We start from the raw sequence: 25706 nt of genomic DNA, 5'->3' as shown, positions 1-25706 counted from the left end.
TGAGCTCTGAGGACTTGGGAAGCCTGGTCAAGATTTGTTTTCTTTTATTTGGTCCTGTGTTGCAATAGGATTGCTCCGTTTCCAGCCTCCTCCTTTCTTATCCCTGGTACCAGAGGAAGGCGGCCAATCAGATTAGGTTTGGCCATAGGCAAATCAAGGTGGCTCTGACTCACTCCTTTGCGCACAAAGACACCCCACCACACCCCAGTGTGCACCTACAGCACAGTCCTGACCAGCGTTCCCTAAGGTTCTGTGTCACTAGGGGTCAAGTGTGTGTTTTATCCCCTGAGATACGCCCGGGGTGTGGAGGGAGGTCCGAGGTTCTGCGTGGCGCGACGCTCTGAGCCTCGCTCCTGGCGGGCCTATCCTGGCCAGGGGTGGCGCGCGGGATCGGTTTGGGATGGCGGGCGGGGCTGCAGGCGCCGCGTGCATGTTGATGAGCGCAGGCCGCGTCACTGCGCACCGGCGCCGTGGTTTCGGGGCGCGCAGGAGCTGGGCGCGCAGGAGCCAGCGGGGCGCGCAGGAGCGAGCGGGGCGCGCAGGAGAGGGACGCAGCAGCCAAGGCCTCGCGCCGCCTCCTGGCCCAGGAAGCTCCTGGGGGGCGGGCCCTGCTGACTACGCGGGCGGTGCCCTGTGCCCGCAGCCCCGGGAGGTTTCTGCGCTCTGGAGAAGAAGGTCGGGTCGCGGCAGCCTGGCGCGTGGAGCCCGCGTGGCGGTGCTGAAGGAACAGCTCCCGGCCTTCCCCGGCCCATGGTCCTCGTCGCGGCCAGTCGCGCTCAGGCTCGTGCGGCCCCGGAGCCCCGGGGATGCCCGGAGGGTGAGGCGGCCCGGTCTGAGCCGCGCTCATGGCGGTGGCCAGGAAGATCAAAACTTTGCTGACGGTCAACATCCTGGTGTTCGTGGGCATCATTCTCTTCTCTGTGTACTGCCGCCTTCAGGATCGTTCAGAGGCGCTGGTGCAGGTCGTGCGAGGCACGGACCGCCGGATGCGCAATCGGCTCTCCAAGGCGAGTGCTCTGGCCGATCGCGAGGCCATCCTGCAGCGCTTGGACCATTTGGAGGAGGTGGTCTACAATCAGCTAAATGGTGAGCCACGGGTACCCCGGGATGGACGGGAGGAAGGGTCCTGTGTCAGAACATTACTGTGTCCAGGAGTGGCTGCTCACACCCACCCCACAGTATCTTCCAGGGTCCAGGGTAGAAGCTACTTTGGGTCCTGTGGAGGGAATGCAGGAGGTAAAAGGGAGGCTTGGAGGCCTTCATTGACAGAGGACAGTGATATAGTGACTGCACCATCCACTCATCCTGTGGAACCGTCCCCTGCCTCTCCCACAATGACTCCAAACTTACTACCCAAGAGAAGTTGAACTTTTCAAGGAAGAGCCTCCAAGGAGCTGCCAGGAGGGCAGTGAGGGGCTCAGACAATGCCTAGATCCACAGTGAGACATTCAGACAGTGCCTAGATTCACAACCAGGGACCAGGGGTACCTTGCAAAGCTGTGAGAGTGGAGGTGACACTTGGGTCCACAGCAAGAACCCAGGGAATCATTCCAAGCTGTGCGTTTAGGTTGGTTCCCTCTTCCCTCCCTGGAGGAATGGCAGGAGGGGTGGCTGCTCTTCTCTACAGTGGCTGATCCCATCTTCCTCACTGCAGGGCCCAAAGGGTTTCCGCCCACTGAAGTTGTGACCTCTGGCCTGGATAGCCCTCATTCAAGGATGCTCAGGGAACCTGCAGAAAGTTTTATTGTGGGAGAAGTGTAAGACACCATTGGTGCTGTGTGGACAGATGGAATCAAGTGTCTGGCAGTGATGTGTAGGAGCTAAGTGCTCACATGGACTGAGGTCAGTGCCTGGGAACCCCTGAGGCATGAAAGTGTCTGCTTCTGGTGGCTGGCCTCTTTGCTTTCCATGAGGAAAGGGGGGACTCAGCTGGGACACAGTAGATGGGGGTTACTGTTGGGACTCAACTAATTAGATGTTGGGTGCAAGATGAATACACCATCTTTGTCCCCAAGGACAGCTCTGTTAGGTTTCAGGAAAGAGACAGTTGGTGCAAGCCTGCATCTCCAGCAGGCTTCTGCTATTTTGTGTGGCTCTTGGCAGAAGCAGCCCCAGCAAACCTCTTTCTGCAAGTGATAAAGCATCTTCAGCAGGGCTCAGGTCATAAGTCGCCTGTTTGCTGTGAAAGGTGTCACCTGGGGACTCCCTAGAGAACTGGATTCCAGGCATACCTCTGAGCACAACCTAGAGGGACCAGGTGCCATCTGGGGATACAGGCAGCTCATGCATCCTCATGATAATGAAGCCCCAACTTCCCAAGGGCTTTTTCACCACCCACGGAACTTCTGGAACTCACGGCAGTCCTTACCAGTTCTGTGGCTTCTCCGTCAGCTGAAGGCACAGTGGAAGAAAGTTGAGTTGGAGCGGTAGCTTGGCCACACTGGCAGTGTGATTCATCTTCTGGAAGACGCTGGGCCCTGTAATAGCACGGAGCTTTATTGAAGTGTATTTGCCAGGGTGTTATGGTCTGTTTTATGGGGTGAACCAGAGGATTATATAAAAACATTGGCACCATTTGAGCTTGTGTAACAGCATGCTGGCGAGTCAGCCTCGTGAGCTGTTTCCGTCTCCAGATCCCCAAGGACAAGAGGGGCCAGTATTTGGTGGAAGGAAATGTCAGGACCCTCATTGAACTTTCTTGACATTGGCGTGGACAGAATGAGTTCCTCCCTCTGGCCTCTTTCCTCCTTGCTCCTCTGCTCCTGCCAGCTTTTTCCGGCCTCTCTTCCCCTTTTCTTCGCCTGTCATTTGTGCCTCTCCCTCTACCCTCAGTAAATCCCTTCCCTTTTCTCCTCGCCTCCTCCAGTTTCCCTTTCTCCTCTTTCTCTGTGCTGAGACAGCCTTGCCTTCCTTTCTGACCCTGGCTTAACAGAGTCTAAACTCAGCCGTCCCTCAGGATTTGTCCTTGGAAATAAGCAAACCCCAGATCTAACATTGGTCTCAGGTGGATTCCTTGTGGGGTGGGGGAACACAGGCTTTTCAGGGATTGTCTGTTTAAGTAAAATCATTTAGGCATCCTTATCCCCCTCCGGGCTTGATTCAAAGCCTCTGATTGGAGGCATAGGGGGGAGAGCCATGAGCGCTTCCTGGAGGAGGCAGGTTTTTCTCCCTGTCGCAGCTTGTTTTATTTTAGATCCTAGAGATGTGGGTTTGATCCCCAAGGGTTTCTATCTGGAACTTACCTCAGATGCAGCTAAACACTAAGAGCGAGCGGTTGCCTATTACATCTGCTCGGGCTCTCCCTCTGAACTCCCTCCTGGCTGGGGAGATGATGAGAAGAGGGAATCCTAGGGAGCGAGGGCTGTCTTCCTTTGAGCCAGGAGGCACATGAAGGTGCTTTGATGTGGCAGGTATATCATTCTCCTCATTTTCTTTGGCCCCGTGACCTCATGGCATGTCTTATTCACACTAGCAAAGCACCCCTGTGTGGTGCAGACTCAGGCTCATAGGACTGGGAAGCATTTTGAGGGAAAGGGTGCATGGACTCTCTTATATGTGCTTGAGAATTGCTTCTAAATCCAGCACTCAATGCAAGAAAAAATGTTTATGGGAAAAACTCATCCCCTGAATACCTTAAAGCCCAGTGCCCATGGGTGCATGAGCAGCTAGCTGGTTCAGGCTCTCAGGAGCAGTAAATTTGAAATCCTCCAGGCTTAGTGCTGCTTCCAATCTGATGCCAGGAATTCAACCCTTTTCCCCTAGTGATTGGGGGTGGGAGTTCAGGCTTTTGTGTTTTCTGGGTTTGCCCCTCTAGGAGCTGTTGAAGCCCCAGTGGAGTGGAGGAACGGCCCTCTACTCTGCTTCTGGGAGGGAACCATGTGGCCCAGCGTCTCACACCCTGGGGGGCTGGGCTCTGCCCTGAATTTAGAGGTGGTCCCCTTTCCCTATGTGTCTGGTGACCTAAGGAGGAAATCAGCATGGAAGGTGGTTGCTCTTGAGGGGTCATTGCTAAAACCAGAGCACATGTATGTGCTTGTTAATTCCCTCTAATCTGTGTTGCCCCCGGCCAGTGTTCACCAGGCCTTACAGTTGGCAACATTCACCTACATTTCTGATACTATCACAAATTCACGCTAAGAATGAACCAGAAGATCTTAGTGTGGGCCCAGAGGCTGGCCCTGGCAATCCTGGCACAGATGGTGTCTGTTTCCTTCGTAAACACTTGCTTGCCCTACTTAGTAACACTGGTCTAGTTCTCCCGACTAAGTACTGCCTGCCACTTCCACTGCCCACTACCTCTCTCTCTCTCTCTCTCTCTCTCTCTCTCTCTCTCTCTCTGACTTAGAGACAGGGTCTCTCTGCTATGATCTGTTACTCTGTTGTGTACACAGTTTAAGGCTGGCCTTGAACTCTCAGAAAGCCACCTGCCTGCCCTCTACCTCCTGAGTGCTGGAATTAAAGGATAGTGCCACCATGCCCAGCTCCTTTGTTTCCCCTCCCTTTTTTCTTTTAGATTTATTTATTTATTATATATACAGTGTTCTGTCCGCATGTCTGCCTGCAGGTCAGAAAAGACCACCAGATCTTATTATAGGTGGTTGTGAGCCACCATGTGATTGCTGGGAACCAAACTCAGGCCCTCTGGAAGAGCGGGTAGTGCTCTTAACCACTGAGCCACCGCTCCATCCCCTCCTTTGGTTCCCTTTAAGTGAATAGTTTTGTCTGTGGTTCCATCTCCAGGGCTGACACCCAGGCAGGGTGGCACACCCATGGATATTTGAATAACTGGGCATTTCTCTGAGCTACACATTGCTTTTGATAAAAATAAGTTTGATTTTTTTTTTTTTTGAGATAGAGTCTCTTTCTGCATAGCACTGATCTCCTTGAAACTCTATATATACCAGGCTGGCCTCAAACTCACAGAGATCCACCTGCCTCTGCCTTCTGAATACCAGATTCAAAGGCATATGCCACTACTCTCAACTGAGAATAACGTTATTTTAGGCCATTGTGTTCCGCTGCCATGCTTGTTGGCTGAGTGCTGAATGAAAAGGGTTGGGGAAGGTCTCACACTGTTGATAACTGTCTAGATTCAAAATAAGCAGCGTGAGTGAAGGGGATGCAGGGAGTGTGGAGTGAACCATGCTTCAGGAGAATGATTGTTCTCGTGCCGTGATCCTGGGTACTCAGTTCTTGTCTGCCTCCTGCCAAGAAGTGTGAACTGCAGCCCAGCCCCAGTGTGCACAGCTTTAGAAGTAGGCTTCAGAAGCCCTCATCTAGGTTAAGATAGGGGCTGGAGGTCAGGTGGGGAAACTGAGGCAATTGCCAAAGGACACGAGTTCTGAGTTGCCTGCATGGCAGCAAGGCCAGGATTGCAGGTAAACATCAGTCCTCCCATCTTGTGATGGGCACAATGAATTACCATCTATAAAGGGCTTTGGGAGCTGGAACAGAGGTCAGAGAGAGGGAAGGAAGGGGTGGCTAGGAAGAATGTAGAGCAATGGTGTGGCTTTTCCCTGTAACCTTTGGCTTCAGAGTAGTGAGGACTGAGCCTGAGGCAAGGTGTTAGAGTTAGGGATGGCTGATGCTATGGCTGGAGAATGTGGTAGCCCCCGACCTGCTGCTGTGTCAGGTGTGACGGGACATGTCCCAGACATCTGTCCTACCAGTGGCTGGCCATATGCTTCAAGTGCAGCTGTATCCCCAAGTACAGCGAACTTAGCTCTTGGATGTCCTTACAAGGGGTGGCCCATCTCTTTTATGCAGGTGACCAAAGACAAGTGGCAACAGGCAGAGGAGCAAGAAGATGATGCAGTAGCTGGAGGAGGGTATGGCGCTGAGCCTGGGGATTGGCTTCAAGCTCCCTTGGCAGGACAACCATACATCCCTCTTGAGCCTCTTATTATGCAGGGGTCTTAGTTCCGGAAAGGGGCTCCTTTGGAACTTCTCTGTGTACTGCAGAAACATGAAGGATGTCCCACTTGCAGGGAACATGATTGCTGGCAGAAGGGTTCTTGTTGTCCAGCAAGTTTTACTTCTCAACATGGCTAGCTGCTGGTTCCAGATGACCTTCTCAACACAGGCCCATTGGTTTTTACCCTTCTCAGAATATATGGTCCTCGCCGGGCGGTGGTGGTGCACGCCTTTAATCCCAGCACTCGGGAGGCAGAGGCAGGCAGATCTCTGTGAGTTCGAGACCAGCCTGGTCTACAAGAGCTAGTTCCAGGACAGGCTCCAAAACCACAGAGAAACCCTGTCTCGAAAAACCAAAAAAAAAAAAAAAAAAAAAAAAAAAAAAAGAATATTTGGTCCTGCGAGACCCACCCAAGTGGCAAACGTGATAGCAGCTGGAAAAGCAGCTACAATTGGTTGGATTGACTGGGCTCCACCCACCGTTCCCCCACTTGCAGTCTACCTGCTACTGACAGTAACTACAAAAAGTGACAAATCAGCGACTATCCCACTGGGGTGTGGCCCTGGCTCCATAACTGGGCAGGTCAGGTTATGTAGTGGCCGACATTTTGTCTATGCTGTGCATAACTCTTAGAGTGACTTTTGTTATAGTTTTGGTTATAGTTTCTTCAGTGGGAAGAAATTTGGCTCTACTTTGGAGGACCCAGATGGAATGCACAGTCTTCTTGATAGTGGTCTTCATCAGAGATGCTGACTATACCTGACCACAGTTGTATGGGGATCCCTGAGCCTTCATATGACAAGCAACCCTATGACATGAAACTGAAATGCACTGCTATGCTCTTTCTCCATGAGCAGTGGACCCAGTCTGGCTGAATCCGGGGCTGCAATCTACCAAGACGTGGGGTGGGGAGGAGGGGCAAACTCGTAGGAAAGCACTCACAGGTGGTGGCCCCTATCTCAGGGTATGCTGGGGTGGAATGATTATGTTTACAATCCGGCTTGCAATCAGCATATTCCAGTCTGTTACAGATAGACTACAGAACTGTAAAAGATGATTTATCATTCGTTGGCTGGAAACTGGATAAAATAAGCCTGTGAATTCCTTTACCATATCTGCCTTCACAGATATGCACGCAAGGGCTGACGTGGTTAAGAGTACTGACTGCTCTTCCAAAGGATCAGGGTTTAATTTTCAGTAGCCATATGGCGACTCACAACCATCTGTAATTCCAGTTCCATGGCATCCATAGGCACCATAGGCATGTGGTACCCAGATATACATGCAGGTAAAACACAGATACACACTAAAGTAAAAACCCTCAAAGAAATGTAAGTGGGCTCTGGGTCTCAAGACCAGCTCACCAACCTCACTCTGTCTCAGAAAAGGAAAGATGCCCTAAGCCTAAGAGGGAAGAACAGGTGCAGCCACCAGCAGGAAGAGGTAAGGACTGCTCAGGGTGGCAGAAGTCAACATCCTTCCACTTGCTCAGCAGGGTCCTTTGTTGCAGGGGGCTGCTTGGTCATTCCCAGAGACTTAGCCCTGAAATAACCACTCAGAAACTGTATTAATTAAAACACTGCTTGGCCCATTAGCTCTAGTTTTTTTATTAGCAAATTCTTACACTTTAATTTAACCCATTTCCATTAATCTGTGCATCACCACGAGGTCGTGGTCTACCAGCAAAGTTTCAGCACGTCTATCTCTGATGGCAGCAGGTCCGTGGCATCCTTGACTCCACCCTTCTTTCTCCCAGCATTCAGTTCTGTCTTCCTTGCCTACCAAGTTCTGCCCTATCAACAGGCCAAGGCAGTTTCTTTATTCATTAATTGTAATCACACAGAGGGACTCCCACATCAGTCCTTGACCTCTATGAAGGTGAGTGTGACAGTCCCTTTAAAACTTTTTCAGAAAGAGAGTCTGGCTTTGCAAGTCATTTCAAAGGTTTTTTGGAGGAAGACGGCATTGTATCTAGCACTTGACAAAGTGGTCATTAGCACCATTCCCATGCTCTCTGCTGCCCCCTCTGTGGAGCATCCTGGGATTGCTCAGTGGCTCTTATTCTGTAGCCCTTGCTGACCAAGCAAACAGATCCTTGTTCCAAGGGTCTGATGAAGGACAGGGCACCCTGTGGAAGTGTGTGAGGGGAGTACGTGAACACTTTTTCTGGGATCCCTCTAAGTTAGAGGCCTTGTGAACCTACCCCATGCTGTCAGGGGCCTGGTGATACTCAAATCTGTGCTGAAAGTCTCCATATATTCAAAGTACAGCAGGCTCCACGTGCTCCTCCTGCAGAAGGTAGTGCTCTTCTTGTGTACCTCTATGGCTGAACAGAGTGACCTTCCAGAAGGAGCCCAGGTAAAACTCCTTCAGCAGAGATGATCTGCAGAGGGAGTGAGTGACAGAGCAAGTAGGTGGGTGAGGTACTTGAGGTCCCATATGGGTTGAACTGTGTCCTCCAAAATTCACAAGGCCTTAGAATATGGGCTTATGTGGGGAAAGGGTCTTCTCAGATATTGAAGATGAAGTCATACTGTCTGGAGTGAGCCTAAGTTTAATGACATCTGTCTCTATGAGAGAGGGAAAAGGGGGCTGGAGAGATGGCTCAGCAGTTAAGAGCGTTGACTGCTCTTTCAGGTAACAGGAGCTTGGTTCCCAGTGCCTACATCAGGTGGCTCACAGTTGTCTGTAATTCCAACTACATGGAATCTGATTCCTTTATCAGGCCTCTTGTGGGCACCTGTATGCAGGAAACAAGAGAAGACACAGGAAATGGCTTATAAGGCCAGAGGCAGAGACAGAGCAGTATGGCCTCAAGTGAAGGAATTCTGGGATCTGCCAGGAACTGAGAAAGACAAGGCACTATCTTAGAACTTCCACAGGGACAGGACTCTGTTCATTTTGCCCTGAATCTCAGATTTCTGCACTTCCAACTGCAGAGAAATCACAAAATCCATGTCAGGCCCCCAGGTATGGTGCTGTGCTGTGTAGCTGAGGACTTTCACACAAAGGGACAGCCAGGGACTCTATCCGGTAAACATTTGAACTGAGATGTAAATGAAGGAAAGCGTGACCTAGGAGCATCCTGGAAAACAGGTCAAGTGGGTGTCAGCAGATGCAAAGGACCGCTGGTGTCATGAGGGTCCCAGTGAATAGCGAGGGAGAGAAGTACTGTATAAAGTGTCTTGAAGGAGGCAGGCAGAGCCCATCTTGGCCTCTTCAGTAGCTTGTCAGATCTACAGGCATCAGCTGTGCTCCTTGGCTTCTGGAAGGTTCTAGGAGATTCCTAGGAAGGGAGATGATAACAGAAGTGCTCTAAGGGATCCCTGATTTCTTTTTAAGATTGTGTGTGTGTGTGTGTGTGTGTGTGTGTGTGTATACATGTGTGTGCGTGCATGCTCAGTACCTGCAGATGCCAAAGAGGTCTTTGGGTTTCCTGGAGCTGGAGTTACATGTGGATGTGAGCAGCCTGGCATGGATGCTAGGAACTGAACTTGGGTTCTCCGAAAGAGCAGAAAGTGCTCTTAACTACTGAGCCATTTCTTCAGGCCAGACACCTGGACTTTAGCTAGGGTGGTGTTTTTGCCTTCAGGGGTGGTTTTAAAAAGCATCCATGATTTCTCTTGAATGTTTTGGACCAGATGAACTTCACCTGGCTAGTGATGTTTTTGTTGATTAGCAGAGGGGAAAGAGCAAGGTTCTCAGGTAACCCAAGAGCTGGACTGTTCCTTCATTCATGCTGGAAGACGTTACTCAGGCTCATACCGCCTGTGACCTGATCGAACCCAGGAGGGCTTTTAAATTCAGTGCTCCAGCCACAGGGCATGACCAGCTTTCCCAGGTATCCTATGTGTCCAATCTATTGATTTATGGATTGTGAGATATTGAATACTGTCCCTGACTTCACCATCTGCCAGAGGCAAACCCTTCACAGCTACAGCTGCAGCTGTGTCCCCAGGGAAGCCCGCCTAGCAGAGTGCTCCTGTTTTCATTACAGTGTGGCCTTGACCAGCTGGTTCCTCTCCAGGACTACCCTTCCCAACTTGGCAGCATCTGCCTCTCAGAACCTCGGTTTCTTCATTTGTGAAGTGAATATGAGCCTTGTAGGGACTGGCGGAGTTACTGTAGGCAGGAGCCTTACCATGTTTTGTAGGGAAGGATTCTGTAATGTATGCACCCCTCATCTGTAGACAGCCAAGTGAATCTGAGTCACAGCTGGCCCTCCAACTTCCCAGGCAGAGCCACTAACAGCGCTGTGTAGCCTGCTGCAGTTTCCAAGTCTGGCTCCTTAGTGGCTCCAAGAGGCCATCCCCATGTGTGTGTGGGGTGTGTGTGTGTGTGTGTGTGTGTGTGTATGTGTGTGTGTTTAGGTGTGGGGGTAAGACTGACTGTCATTGTTCTACTTTTTAATTTCCCATTTACTAATATTTTTGACAAACAATACATGATGCATTCTTTTTTTTTTTTTGAGACCAGGTTTGTCTATGTAGCCCTGGCTGTCCTGGAACTCACTCTGTAGACCAGGCTGGCCTCCACCTGCCTCTGCCTCCCAAGTGCTGGGATTATAGGTGTGCACCACCACTGCCTGGAGCAGGCTGTCTTTCAGTGGTAGAAATGCATACTTATCTAAGAGACATTGATGAAGAAGTGAAGACCATAAATGGAGTTGGACTGAGAATTTGATTGTTTCCTGCTCGAGAAGAGGGTGTGACCTGGGAGAATGTAGCTGATAGATGAGGTTGGTAAAGTCCTATGCAAAGGTCAACTTTATTCAGAGCATCAGACAGTTCATACTCTGAGGGTTAAGAGGAGTCACATGGGTGAAGTGTCCAACCACAGGGCCAGCCGCACTTGGCTGAGACAGGATTTTCCCTGGAGGCACATAGCAAACAATAGGCAGTTGTAATGAATTAATCTGAAGTGAACTCCTTCCTATCTAATCCACCTGGGAGGGGCATGAAAACGTAATTCAAGGGGGCTGGAGAGATGGCTCAGTGGTTAAGAGCATTGCCTGCTCTTCCAAAGGTCCTGAGTTCAATTCCCAGCAACCACATGGTGGCTCACAACCATCTGTAAAGACGTCTGGCGCCCTCAACTGGCCTTCAGGCATACAGACAGAATATTGTATACATAATAAATAAATATTTTTTTAAAAAAAGAAAGAAAACGTAATTCAAGAACAACTTTGTGTTTTTGAAGAAACTGAGGCTATAAGACTCTCGTCTTAGTTTCTTGGAGTTTTGTCACAAGTGCTCAGAAATTCTCACATACGACTCCATTCTTGAACTGGGTCCCAACATAGTTAATATTTAGCTAATAGTTAATCTTCTAGTGTGAGCTTGCCTATTTTTGCCTATTCATTCACATTATTCACCAAAAATTAGGTCATCATGGTTGAGGTATATGTGATTTGCAAAGAAGGTTGGTCATATTTTTAGAAAGTATTTCATAAGAATGTTTGGAAACAAATCTACTTACCTGGCAATACCCTTGACTTTTAAAATAGAGAGACAAATTTAGCTAATTCAAAAGATGAGTCACTTTCAGGAAATCTGCTGAATAATATAAACTTGACCAATTTGGAAAGACTATACAGAGGAAAGGAAGAAGGTGTAGTGATCTTCGGGGCTTCAGCCTTCCTGGACCATCAGTGTGACCAGAGTTGGTGGAGAGAGACACCCAACTCTGGGTCTGGCTCCTGGCCAGAGCATCCTGTGGCTCCCAGGCTGATAAAACAAACAAATGAACAAACAAAGAAGACTGTCTGGGCGTTTGGATGCTCAGTGAGGGAGGCAGCACAGATCAGAGTGTTACCTTATCATAGTTTAACCATGCGGGTGTAGGGAGGATGGTTGGCCGCTCTTCCTGATGGCTGGCGGGGCCTAGAGTCTGCATTTTGGCAGAGTCCCTGTGGCCCAGATATTTACATGCAGTGTGAGTTCCCTGTGTACTGCCCTGGACTGATTGGGTACTATACTGCCAACCCTGTTGGTATTAGGGACTGTACCCTTGGGCCCAGGAATGGGTGGCTCTCAACTTTGTCACAGACCATAAAAGGAATGTGCAGCAACTCTCAGGCCCCACAGTGTCTTTTTCTGGGTCAGGGCCGCCTGAAGCCTACCGCATGGATCCTGGAAGCTCTGACCGACTAAATCAGGCCACAGCCCTGAATCCAGCCCAGAAGATCCTCTTGGATGCTTCACCTGCTGGTGGTGTGTTTTAAAATACACATGTGAAGTACAAATGTCCTTCACAATGCTGCCCCGGACCTTGGTGTTGTGCCAGGGAAATAATGAGGCCCGTGTCCCAGGACCTCCCAGATACTCCTCCAGGCTCCCTGCTCCATAGCCATGGAGCCCAGTGGCAGCTCTTTCCTCCTGGGTGTCCTGCCCTCCTTTGGAGGGGTCTGAACTGCAGTGCAGGAAGGTGGGGACAAGGCTCTACTTAGGAGGTCCAGATTCTCTTGAGGACCTATCGGGTTCTAGGTCATGGGGCCACGTGGCTTTCAGCTTCTAGGAAGATAGAAGAAAGGAAGACCTTTTTTTCCCTCTTTCTCCATTTTGTTCGGTGTTTCGAACACATGGAAGCAGGCCCCCAGCCACAACATACAAATTCACCACCCTCAGAGAGGAAGACGTTTTGAGTTTATTAAAGCACCAGATCTGTGGCACAGCATAGACACCATGCACTGAGTTATTGCTTTTGAAGATGCACAGGACACGGCACTGTGCTCTTCACCACATGATAATGGAGCCTGTGAGATCGTGCATCTGGCCTGAGGCTATACACAAATGCAAAGCTGTGTGATGCGGCACTTGCTACATGCACTGGTACCTCTCAGGCTCTGGTACCTCTCAGGCACTGGTACCTCCCAGGCACTATTCACCATGAAGCTCATTTCTGGGACCCTCCTGCTGTCCCTCTGTGAGCTCTTTGGGGGTGGGCCCTAGCATCCATTCTGGGGTTCAGTGTTACCCCTGAGCCAGCTCTTCCTGAGCGAGATGATGGGGAGGGCCACTCTGCCCATGTGCTAATGCAGGACTGGGAGAACAAGGTAGGGTAGCCACATGGCAGAGACTGGCCCAGCACCCTGTGACTTCCAAAAGGGACACTCTGCAGGTGTCAAATCTGGTTGACTAGTGAGCCCATTTCTTCATGTAAATGTAATAAATTTTCGTTCAAATTTCTATACAATCAATCAGAGTAAATCCTGAGAGGATTCCTGTAATATCTTGGTTGTAGTGTGGGTTCTGAGTATCCTCTGGTAGCAGGTCCACCAGTGTCGGTTCTGTCACCTTCTCACCTCCATCGTGCCTCTGTGGGTGGCCCTATCCAGATAAGTTCAATATTGAAGTGGTATACCTAGTCTCATTGATCTTTCTATAATACTCCTTCCTGGCCATGTTGCAGGTGCAAGATGCTGCCTCGAGGAAAGTATGCCAAGAGCTCCATGGTCCCCATGTCTTGGTGAGGGCCAGAGAAGCAGAGAGAGAAGAGGGTGTGCTTTTTCTGTCTAGTGCCTGATCTAGGCTCAGACCCAGGTGTAGAGGCCCTGGGGCTGGTCATTCTCCTGGGCCCTTGAGGTACCATCTGCTTATCTTTATATTCGGCAGCTTGCTGTCTCCATATACTACCCCACTCCACTTCCAAGGCCCCAAGATCACGTTGGGATCCCAAGTTAGTTCAACTAAACATTCACCTGTCTCCTCTGCCCTCTTTCTCTGTGAGTCATCTGTTCCCTTACCTCCACTGCCAAGTTTTGGGGTGGACATGCCCAGCTCTGGTGAGGGGCTGCTAGGTGTTGTCTAGTGTATGCAGACTGCTCAGTGGTGCTCAGTGTTTAGGAGAGAACAGATAGGCAGAAGGCTGAAGTAGGGGTAGGAGGTCTTGAGATTTTTATTGGTGCCCAGATGTCATGAGGCAGCAGTGCCCAAGGAGTAGCCAGAAAAGGGCATGAAGTATGATCAGTGGGGACCAGATTATGGGGACATTGAGACTGTATTTTCTTTCAAATTCTATTAGAGTCAGGGAGCATTTGGGACAGAACTGAGTGTGAAACGTAGTGCATGATGTTTGTGTGCTGTTTGCTGTATGGTGGACTACATCCCTGGTAGATACTGATCCACTCATCCCTGGGGTGTGAAGGCCCCACTGCTCTCCCTGACAACAGACACTTCTCCTGAGAGCCAGTTCAGCGTAGGTTAAAGTATTCATGCCTTTAAGATGGAAAGGGGCCATATTACAAGATACTGGCTGGGACTACTAGGAGAGACCGGAAATTTGACAAGACAAGAGGGCCCAGGATTCATGGACCCTGTACTTGACAAGGCAAGGAGTTGGCGGGACTCTCTAACACCTCAGACAGCTCCCTGCTGGAAGGTTGTGGGGCAGAGTGCTGAAAACTTGGGCTTTCCAGCAAGATTTTCCATTTTCACAGGGAGGCAAGAAGTTGAGAACTGTAAATTACTTTTCTCTCCTTCCTGCTCTCTTTATTTGTGAGGTACCTCTATGGTCCTAGAAAGTTTGTTTTTTTTTAATTTTTATATATATTTTTTTTTACTTTTTTTGTTTTGAAATAGAGTTTCTCTCTGTAACCTGGTGTCCTGGAACTCTGTAGACCAGGCTAACTTTTAACTCAGAAATCTGCCTCCCAAGTGCTAGGATTAAAAGCATTTGCCATTATATCTGACTAAACAGTTTTGTTTTGTTTTGTTTTGTTTTGTTTCGAGACAGAGTTTCTCTGTGTAACAGTCCTGGTTGTCCTGGAACTCGCTTTGTAGACCAGGTTGGCCTCTAACTCAGAGATTCACCTGCTTCAGCACCCTGAGTGCTGGGATTAAGGGCGTGTATCACCACGCCCAGCTTTATTTATTTTATAGGTGTTTTACTTGCATGTATATCTGTGTGAGAGTGTTGGCTCCCCTGGAACTATAGACAGTTGTGAGCTGCAATGTGGGTGCTGGGAATTGAACCTGGGCCCTCTGGAAGGATAGTCAGTGCTCTAAACCACCAAGCCATCTCGTCAGCCTCCTATACTAGGCAGTTTTTTTAAAGTATGTGTTTGAATGCGTGTTTCCTTTCAAGTAGGAATGTTACAGAATGGGCAATATGCTCAGGTAGGAACATTGGATTTTATTGGGCTGAGACCACCAGTCCTTGTGGATGGAGAAGTTGGTCTTTTTTTTATTATTAAATTTTTAGTTTTTATGTGTATGGGTGCTTTTTCTGTATGTATGTCCACAAATCATTTACATGTCTGGTACCTGTGGATGCCAGAAGAGGGCATTGGCTTCCCTGGGATTAGAGTTATAGATGGTTGTGAGCCACCATGTGGGTGCCAGGAACTGAACCACAGTCTCCTGGTCTACTGGAAGAACAGTTAGTGTTCTTAACCACTGAGCCATTTCTCTAACCCAATGGTCAGTGCTTTGAAGCTGTGACACTACCTCCTTAAGGCCAGAATCTGGGGCTGCTGAATACCCAGACTAAGTGCAATCCTGAAGTGTTTTCTCATGCCCCACAGTGCTAGGCTCTGACACCACCAGGCCTTTTCTCAGATGGAGAGAGATGGAACTAAGGACTCAAAAGACCTCAATAGTGAGGATGGCTGGAGTAGGTGGTGGCTCCCTGGACACCATTCCCAGCATCCTCACTGTTGAGTGCTGGCTCCTTTGGAGAAAGTCTTAGGGTCAAACCAGCCTCACTTACCATGTTCCATGTCTCCCACCTCCTCTCAGTTCTGAGTGAGGCCTCAGGGTTAAGGTTAATAATAGATCGCACAAACAAAATCAAAAACCAAGCTACTGTAAACACAAAGTTGTGTGTGTGTGTGTGTGTGTGCAAGCATTCTTGGTCCCCACAGACAACTGTGATGGCACTGGTCCTTTAACTTGTTTTACTCTAGAGGAGACCAAGACCCAGGAGATTTCACAGATTAGTGATGGCAGAGGTTGGATTTGAACCCAGGTATGACTTCCATACCTTACTGAACCTGGCCAAGAAGACATGACCTTGTTGGGTCAGAACTGGGTGCCATATCTCCCACTTATTACAGTAAGAAGGAAATTTTTAAATTTTTTATTATCTTAAAATTGCACATATTTATTTCTTGTGTAAATATGTGTACATGCACATGCATATGGTCACTAATGTGCACACATGGAGGTCAAAGGACAACCTGAGGGAGTAGCTCTCTCCTTTCGCCATCTGGGTTTTGGCAGGTCAGGCTTAGCAGCAAATGCTTTTACCCACTAAGCCATCTCTCCAGCTCGGAACTGATTTTATTTTAATATACAGTTCAGCCAGTCACTCTATGCATGCCACAATCTAAAACCAAGCAAGTTTTGATTTTATTTTCAAGTAGGAACATCATAGGCAGTACCTGAGCTGTGCACTGAGGAATTATCACACATTCTGAGAAGGCTGTGGGGCGCCTGCCAGTACTCAGTGCTCAAGCACTTGGCAGTGCTTGGGAACACAGAGATGCTCTTGATTGGCGGGAGCAGAGAGCATGGTTCCCACAGGCTGAATAGTTGGACTGGCCCCACCCCTGTGCTTGCACAGTCTCAATCACATGCCTGATGTCTTTGTTCCTCAATGTCTTCCTCTGTCAAGGGAACAGGAGGTACTCACCTCTGGAAGCAGGCATGAAAAATTTGGGAGCAGTGCTGGCATGAGGTGTCTCCTGTCAGGAAAGGTCTGACTCTCGTGGGTTCTGGTTATCATTTCTTTAGTGCTGTCATTGCTGCCATTCACTTGCCCTTCCCACCCAATTCCACAAGATCCACTGCATTGTTCTTTAAAAAGAGTTTTTAAAAGATTTATTTATCTTGCCTGGTGGTGGTGACGCACGTCTTTAATCCCAGCACTTAGGAGAAAGAGGCAGATCTCTGTGAGTTCTAAAACTACAGCAAAACCCTGTCTTGAAAAAACAAAAACAACAACAACAACAACAAAAGATTTATTTCTCTTAAGTATCTGTGCAGTGCCTACAGAGGCCAGAAGAGGGCATTGGGTCTCCTGTAACCAGAGTTACAGACAGTTGTGAGCTGTCATATGGGTCCTGGAAACCAAACCCAGGTCCTCTGCAAGAGCAACCAGTGCTCTTAACCCCTGAGCGGTCTCTCCAGCCTGATGATGTTCTCCGATGCTCCCCTGTAACCAAAAGTCATGTGTTCTGGTGGATACGAGCCCCATGTGCCCTGAGCCCATGGGCAATGTTGAACGTTGCAAACTGACTTTTCTCTGAGAGCCTCCAGTTAAGAATCAGAAGCAGTGGCTGGTGTCACTGTTCTCTGAGGGTAGTGTGCTATATAAGAGGCGTGAAAACCCACAAGAGCCCAAGGGACAGATGTTTTAATGACAAGTCAGATGGCTTCATGGAAGGGGAGGCATTCAAGCTACACCTTTGGTGTTGGAATGACCTGGGCACACATTCCAACTGAATGACCTTCGGGAAGTTATTATCTCTTTTTGAGCCTTGGTTTCCATATCTGTGAAATGTGAGCTAATTCCTTGCGATAGCATCATTGAGATTAAATAAGATGCCCGTGGAAGGTTTGGCAAAGCCAAGTTGATCTTCAGAAATGTTAATGAAGATTTAAAAGAAACAATTAAAATGAGGGAGCATGCGAATGAACGGGGAGGATAATGCTAGGCATGTAGTAGATAAATATTGCCGGTGGGATGGGTAGATGGCTAAGTGGGTGAGAGATGGACAGATATTTGGGTGGATGGATTGATGAATAGATGGACGAATGAACAGATGAGTGGATATCTGTACTGTGATTTCCACCACGTCACTCAGGTGTCACTGTTGAGGTCACCCTAGACCACCCTGTTCTTGCTGCCAGTGATCATTAGACCTAACCTTGCTATATGGTTATATATATGGTTATATATGGATATATATATGGTTATATATGGTGTGGCATCTGTGGGTTAATAGTGTAGGGAAGAGCTATGAAGCCCTGTGTTCTAGGGATACCAAGTCCTCCCCCGCCCCATCTCCCGTGCTCTGCTCTCAAGTGCAGAAACTTCTTGGGAGAATTTATCAGTTATAGTCTCTGAGGGCATTTCCCAGTTACTGCCATGCCCTGTAAAATGTTAGTGACCTCATCGTTTACAGATATTGCTCTATGATATTGACAACCTGTTATTAGTTCAGGTCCCCAGGGAATCTTAAAAGACCTAGCCATGATGAAACGAGCTCTTGTATTTGGAGAGAGTAGGTAAGATTGAAAGCGTATGAAGGAGACATTATCCACATAGGCAAACCGGGGGCTGTCATTATTATCTGCTCTTTGTGATCGTCAAAGTGAATAGCCAGGTACATTAAATCTGTCTGCACTTTTAGGGGGAGAGAGAGAGGAGCAAGGGGTGCTGGAGGAGTGTCATGTTTGTCCCCAATCTTCTTGATCTACCCACATACGCTACAAGATTGGCAGCCAAGGTCTCGGAACCACGAGGGAACTTTGTATAGATGCAGAAGGTAACACTGGTTAGTTCCCCACTGTAGACAGTGAGGCCCTGCTCGCTGGACAAATATGGAGACCACTGGTACTTTTGGGACCCAGGGGTAAAATGAGGATAGCTCTCTGAAGTTGGCCTTCATTGCTCCTGTGGGACTCACTAATAGTATCTTGTCTGTTTATATGCCTTGTTAAATGGGCTCTGGACATTGTCATGAAATTTGATTGTATTTAATACTGTAGCTCTGTAATAGAGTTTGAAGTCAGGGATGGTAATGCCTCCAGATGATCCTTTATTGTATAAGATTGTTTTGGCTATCCTGGGTTTTTTGTTTTTCCATATAAAGTTGATTATTGTTTTCTCCAGATCTGTGAAGAACTTTGATGGGATTTTGATGGGGATTGCATTGAATCTATAGATTGCTTTTGGTAGAATTGCCATTTTTACTATGTTGATCCTCCCAATCCAAGAGCAGGGGAGATCCTTCCATTTTCTGGTGTCCTCGACATGTTTTGCAGAGACTGAGGATGGAGAGGATTCCCATGGAGAGGACCATGGTTGTTTCTCTGGGCCCCTGAGGACTCTCTTGGGTGGTCCTTTAGTCCACCCTCAAAGTCATTCAGGCCCAAACTGTTTCCATATATGTTGGGACACAGAGGTTCCACTCTTGCCTGGTTTTGGAGAGATAAAATGATGCTGCTAATTTCTTCCCTGGAAACGTCAGACTTCTATGTTCAGATCCGCCGTCAGGACAAAGTGCAAATGCTAGCCAGTTCTGTCCACACTCCTGCTGCCTTCTGCCTGGGTCACGCACTTCATCAGACCTTTATTGTTTTTGAAGGTGTTTGGTCTGGATGTAAGTCTGTGTTCTACATCTGTCCCTGGGCCCACAGAGTCCAGGAGGTGGTATCAGTCCCCTGGAACTGGAGTTAGAGATAGTTGCGAGCTGCCATGTGGATTCAGGAAACCAAACCTGGATCCTCTGGAAGAGTAGTCAGTGCTCTTAACCACTGAGCCACCTCTCCAGCCCTGTTTGTTGCTTTTTAGATGTTGATTCTGTCGTTTGTTAATTCTTAGTTGTTTGCAGTGATCACGTGTTGCTTTGCCCTACTGCTTCTATGGGATCCTAGCTAACAATGAGTCCTTTCTCTGGGCTTGTGATGGCTCTGAGTGTCATGGATGTTAACTGAATCATGGCAGGCTGAGGTCCCAACTAGGGGATGCTGCCCCTAAACCTGGTTGTCATACCCTCCACCTTTACTTTCAAGGTCAACTACCCTCTTCCCCAGAGGCCTTCTTTCTGCTTCTTCCTCTGTGACGGACTTGTGGCTCGCAGCCTGTGTGCTCAAGGCTGCTTCCGCTCTCAGAACCTTGGCTGACGCTGCGTTGACAGATGGAAAGCAGTGACTCACAGAGAAGCAGAGAGCTCCAGAGCCACACAGCCTTCCAAGCTGGCAATCACAGCCACCCACGAGCCCCAGGTACTCTGTGCGGAAGAGGTGGGCTTACCAAGTGTGAACTGACTTCGCTGGAGGCAGGGACGTTTGCTGGGGCTTGGTGGGAGCTGACAGCACTTCTGTCCCTGCAGGGGCTCTTGCCTGGCCAAGCGACACTAGCCGAGTTCTTCTTGGCAGGGCCATTGATAAGTTGGCAGCCTGGATTTTCCTGTGCTGAGATCTTGTCTTCCTTTGCCTTTCTGCAGGAGAGAATTCAGCCTCTGATGATCAGAGACTACGTGACTTGAGTTCTTTGTCTCACCACGCTTCAGAACCACAGCTGAAGAGCATCCCTGCACTGGGATCTCTCTGTGGCTCATGGACTCCACAGGGAGGCGGGTGTCTTCCAGGGCTAACCTCATGGAATTCCTGCCATGCATTGCATTTAATGCTCACTTCATGGCTGCTCCAGCCATGGAGTCCTAGTTCCAAGCAGGAAAATAGGCACAGGGTGTGGACAGAAAGCAAATCTCACATGTTACAGTGGTAGGTATACTCTCTAGACATGTCTCTCAGAATGGCATGCAGAAGGCCCCATGTAAATGTCAGTGACAACCTGTGGGCAGACTCACTTCTGGCTGCAAGGCCCTCTGGAAGTGAGTGGCCCACCAGAGCCATTCTGACCATTCTGTCGGAAGCAAACAGTGGGTCTGCTGGCAGGGGATACAAGGGGGAGCAGAGGCTACCAGACGTCATCACTGGTCCCCCACCTGCTACTTCCTCTCTTTCCTTAATTTTTTATTTCCTGGGGCTGATATAACAAAGGGCAAGTCTGCTGGTCACTGAGTTGGAGGCACAGGTAGCTTTTCTTCCCCTGACCTCTCTCTTGATGGTTCTAGACATCCAAGGATCCTAGACTTGCCGTTATGTTACTTCTTTGCCTTCTGGCTGTGTGTGCCTGTCATGAGAACACTGTCTACTGGAATTACGACATCTTAATCCTGAACACTCCCATCTCCACAATCCCATTTAATGATATCAACAACCACCCCTTTTACAGACAAGGCCACATTTGTAGCCTTTGAGGGTTACCGCTACAGTCTAAGGTACACCTCAGGCTCTCAAGAAGCTACTGGGAGCTGCTTACTGTGGGTTTAGGTAACTTTCATGTAAGCTCATCACTGCCCTGTAGCAAGCAGATCCATGCTGCAGATTTCTGTGTCCCCTAAAGAGGCTGGATGCCCATACTTAAACTGTGAACTTACAGGCCTTGAATGTGGCAACCTTTGCAGCCATCATACACCAACACCTGGTGGATTGGCCTTTCCATCCATGCAGCTCCCTCCAGAGTTGGCTGCTACTCTGTCTTTCTCTGCAAGTCATTGCTGAAGTGATTGCTCTGAGGGTTCTCTTAGCCCCACATCAAAGTTCGCAGACCCACAGGAGCAGAGGCAACAGCAGTAGTGTTGGCCACCGTGCAGCCTGCAGCCACTATCTCTGCCGGTCAAGTCTATAGGAAGTGCTCCGCTTCCAAACACACCAATCCTGGTGCAGGTGTCTGCATGTCTGGGAGTCCAATGGGAGAGACTGCAACCATCATACATGGGGTCTGAGCACTTATGAAGCTGTGGGCATTTGCTAGACCTTCTTGTTCTCGGTTTGCAGAAACAAGCGACCACAAATGAAGGCCTGGAGGGCAGAAGCCCAAAGTGGGTTTCTCCATACTAAAACCTTGTGTCTGGAAGCCATGCTTCCTTCAGAGACTCTGGGTCTGGTTTCTTCCTGACCCTTGCAGACTTGAAGAACCCACCACCATCCCAACATCCCCAGTCATGGTTGTGTTGTTGCAGGGACTGCCTGGGGCCCACATTTTCTCTGCTGTGTCAGATTTACACTACCTATAACGCATTCAGCCCCCACCCTGCTTCCCATGAAACAGATTTCCCATCTCAACCTGCTGGACTTAATCATACCCACAAAGTACCTCTGTATATAGTCACACATTGCTTCCCAGAGTCCAGGACCAAGACAGCCAAACCCAGTCTGGTACAAAGACTTCCATGTGAGTCTGTTAATCATCTCTTGCAAACTGTGCCTTGATAGCAACCTATATATTGATGCTTCTCTTGAAATCTTAGGTCACCTGGCACCCTGGATGCCAAGTCTGGCTGGCAGTATTTGGTTAGATCTTAGTGGCCCATTGTAACCATCAGCCCCAGTCATCCCTAACCCTTTAGTAGCAAGCATTATAGTGAATGGCATATTTATCCTAGAATTTCTGTCATAATTTTTCTCAGAGTGCAGCTTGAGGAGGTGTGTAGGGAACTGATTCAAATCACACCTCACCTCCTGAGTCATCCTTGCCTGCCATCCTGCTTCCAAACTGAATCAGCCCCTTATGTAAACAGTCTCATGCCCACCCCCTGGCAATGGCGCCACCCCCAGTGATCTCTTATAATTAAAGAAGTGTGTTCCCTTCTACCAGATCACAAGAAAAGACTTTGAATGGTTTTTCCATAAAGGAGGAATAGGGGGCTGGAGAGATGGCTCAGTGGTTAAGAGCACTGCCTGCTCTTCCAAAGGTCCTGAGATCAATTCCCAGCAACCACATGGTGGCTCACAACCATCTGTAATGAGGTCTGGTGTCCTCTTCTGGCCTGCAGACATACACACAGACAGAATATAGTATACATAATAAATAAATAATTAAATAAATATTTTTAAAAAAAAGAAAAAAAAGGAGGAATAGTGCAGGCTTTGAACATCACTCACTGAGCCACTGCCTTCAGTAACTGTTCTGTCTTTGGATTGGACCGGGGTGGAGGCTCTCACACTAAGACTGCTGGCTGCTTCTGAACCAGATGAGGACCAGGGCTCTGAGCTAGAGCACTGGCATGGAGTAAACTGTCGCCTGCTATCATGTGACCTGTCCCCATGGGAACAAGGAGAGGTACAAGTGTGGACCTCCTGCTCTTGGCTCTTGCTCTGGACACTTACATCCTACAGCCAGGGCCAGCTCATGCTCATTTGTACCCAGACACTGAATTGTTCCCCAGCCCCAGGACATGGTTTATTCTGTGTCAGGCTGGTCCATGCCCCCCAGCTCTAATCCACCTGCTAGGAGGTGACACTGGAGACTCAGTGATACCTGATGGCCCAGAACACAGAGCAACTCAAAATTCTTCTCCTGGTGCACTTATTTATTCATGAGAATGATTGGAGGGCGGATGGCCCAGGAATGGCAGGCCAAGTGAGCTTTGTTTTTGCTCCCTTAATTGCTACTCTGTGGTGAATATCCCCAACACTTATCTTAAAAATTTGTGCCTTTGCCAACATTTGATCCAAAGCCCCAGAGTCGTCGCCACCTCCTCCTCCTCCTCCTCCTCCTCCTCCTTCTCCTCCTCCTTCTCCTCCTCCTCCTTCTCCTCCTCCTCCTTCTCCTCCTCCTTCTCCTCCTCCTTCTCCTCCTCCTCCTCCTTCTCCTCCTCCTCCTCCTCCTCCTCCTCCTCCTCCTCCTCCTCCTCCTCCTTTTCTCCTCCTCCTCCTCCTCTTCTCCTCCTCCTTCTCCTCCTCCTCCTCCTCCTCCTCCTCCTCCTCTTCTCCTCCTTCTTCTCCTCCTCCTCCTCCTCTTCTCCTCCTTCTCCTCCTCCTCCTTCTCCTCCTCCTCCTCCTCCTCCTCCTCCTTCTCCTCCTCCTCCTCCTCCTCCTCCTCCTTCTCCTCCTCCTCCTCCTCCTCCTCCTCCTCTTCTCCTCCTCCTCCTCCTCTTCTCCTCCTCCTCCTCCTCCTTCTCCTCCTCCTCCTTCTCCTCCTCCTCCTCCTCCTCTTCTCCTCCTCCTCCTTCTCCTCCTCCTCCTCCTCCTTCTCCTCCTCCTCCTCCTTCTCCTCCTCCTCCTTCTCCTCCTCCTCCTCCTTCTCCTCCTCCTCCTTCTCCTCCTCCTCCTTCTCCTCCTCCTCCTCCTCCTCCTTCTCCTCCTCCTCCTCCTCCTTCTCCTCCTCCTCCTCCTTCTCCTCCTCCTCCTCCTTCTCCTCCTCCTCCTTCTCCTCCTCCTCTTCTTCTTCTCCTCCTTCTTCTCCTCCTCCTCTTCCTTCTTTTTTATAACTTTAGGAGCAGTTTATTTTAACTTACAGTTCCAGAGGGGTAAGGAGCCCATTATGCCAGGAGGCATGCATGGCTGGAGGAGTACAATGCTGAGAAATAACATCTGGACCTTAAATATATATATATATATATATATATATATATATATATATATATAGAGAGAGAGAGAGAGAGAGAGAGACAGACAGACAGACAGACAGACAGAGACAGACAGAGACAGACAGACAGAGAGACAGAGAGAGAGAGAGAGAGAGAACTGGAAGTAGTGACAGTCTATAAACTCTCAAAGCCCAACCCTAGTGACAGTACTTCCTCCAGCAAGACCACACCTCCTAAACCTCCCTAAACAGCAACACAAATTTGGGGACCAAATGTTCAAATACCTTAACTGTATGAGGAACATTTCTTATCCAAACCACCCCCCAAACCCTGTCTTAAATAATAAAATGAGTAAATAAGGAACAATGGCTGACACATCTGCAGTTCCAGAACTCGGGATAGTGGAAGCAGGAAGATAAGGGATTTAAGGATGTCCTTGGCTATATACTGAGTCAAAGTTAGCCTATGCTACATGAAACCCAGAGTCTTCCTGACACCCAACAAGGGAATTGAGTTCATAGACAGTTGTCTGGCAAGGCTCCAGTAGGGCCTAATATGAGCTCCTGTCTCAGTGGACAAAGTCATCCTGGGAAAGCAGCCTCTGTGGAAGTGACCAGGGTCACTTGACTTATACACATGGAAATGGCCCTCTAGGACATCAGCAGACTGTTTACTCAAAGAAGGAGAGGGCCAGCTCTGCCCCAGTGCTCCCCAGTCACTGCAGAAGTGCTCGGGACATTTCCCCCTGCATCACGGATCATACAGAATCCTCCCAGGTCAAAAGGCCTCCTCTGAGGATTATTTAACATGGAAATTGGCAAAACTTGTAGTAAGTGAGGAGCAAGCCACTGCTGAGAGTTGGCGGATGTGGCTGAAGGGCACACCCATAGGAAGGATGATGGATGCTTTGAGAGATGGTCAACCGTTCTGAAATACTTAAAAAACTTAAAAGGATAAAAATCATGAGGAGATTACGTTATGAAAGGTGTTGGAGGATATTATTTTAAGGTGTGTTACCTTTGTTTATGTTGCATTTGTTTAACTCTATGAAACTATGTTGCTGTGCTTGTCTAAAACACTTAATGGGCCGGGCGGTGGTGGCGCACGCCTTTAATCCCAGCACTCAGGAGGCAGAGGCAGGCGGATCTCTGTGAGTTCGAGACCAGCCTGGTCTACAAGAGCTAGTTCCAGGACAGGCTCCAAAACCACAGAGAAACCCTGTCTCGAAAAACCACAAAAATAAATAAATAAATAAATAAATAAATAAATAGCACTTGATGGTCTAATAAAGAGCTGAATGGCCAATAGCAAGGCAGGGGAGGGGAATAGGCAGGGCTGGCAGTCGGAGAGGATAAATATGAGGGGAAATCTGGGAGAAAGCGATCTGGGAATAAGAGAGGAAGGAGGAGGACTTCAGAGGCCAGCCACTCAGCTGAAAAGACATATATAGGAATGGAGAAAAAAGCCCGAGGCCAAAAATAAATGGAATAATTTAAGTTAAGAAAAATTGACAAGACACAAGCCAAGCTAAGGCGGGCACTCATAACTAAGAATAAGCCTCTGTGTGTAATTTATTTGAGAGCTGGGCGGTGGGCCCCCTCAAAAAGTCGCCAAAGAATAAAAAAGCAAATCATCACACCACAGAAAGGAGAAAGCATAGGTTAGAAAAATATATAAGAACACTGA

The 25706-nt window shown here is 48.8% G+C and overlaps 2 protein-coding genes across 6 annotated transcripts in view; one reads left to right on the top strand and one right to left on the bottom strand.

Annotated features, from left to right (window-relative positions):
• Positions 1-265: 265 nt before the first annotated feature.
• LOC121445930 (predicted GPI-anchored protein 58) lies at positions 266-847 on the bottom strand. Its single transcript, XM_041648105.1, has one exon. The coding sequence runs from the start codon at positions 845-847 to the stop codon at positions 266-268; it is 582 nt and encodes a 193-aa protein (XP_041504039.1).
• Positions 491-25706, top strand: part of Galnt9 (polypeptide N-acetylgalactosaminyltransferase 9) — a 76658-nt gene continuing 51442 nt past the window's right edge. For all 5 annotated transcript variants that reach the window (XM_041648927.1, XM_041648925.1, XM_041648928.1 and 2 more), the window contains exon 1: positions 491-1086. In XM_041648927.1, coding sequence (XP_041504861.1) covers positions 846-1086 — 241 coding nt within the window. In that variant the 5' untranslated portion in view covers positions 491-845. The remainder of the gene's footprint in view (positions 1087-25706) is intronic.

This window comes from Microtus oregoni, unplaced genomic scaffold (assembly GCF_018167655.1).
Source record: "Microtus oregoni isolate MIOR12 unplaced genomic scaffold, Mior012 000003F_ref0000135, whole genome shotgun sequence".
NCBI classification, from domain to species: domain Eukaryota; kingdom Metazoa; phylum Chordata; class Mammalia; order Rodentia; family Cricetidae; genus Microtus; species Microtus oregoni.
This window is presented reverse-complemented; position numbering and strand designations above follow the sequence as displayed.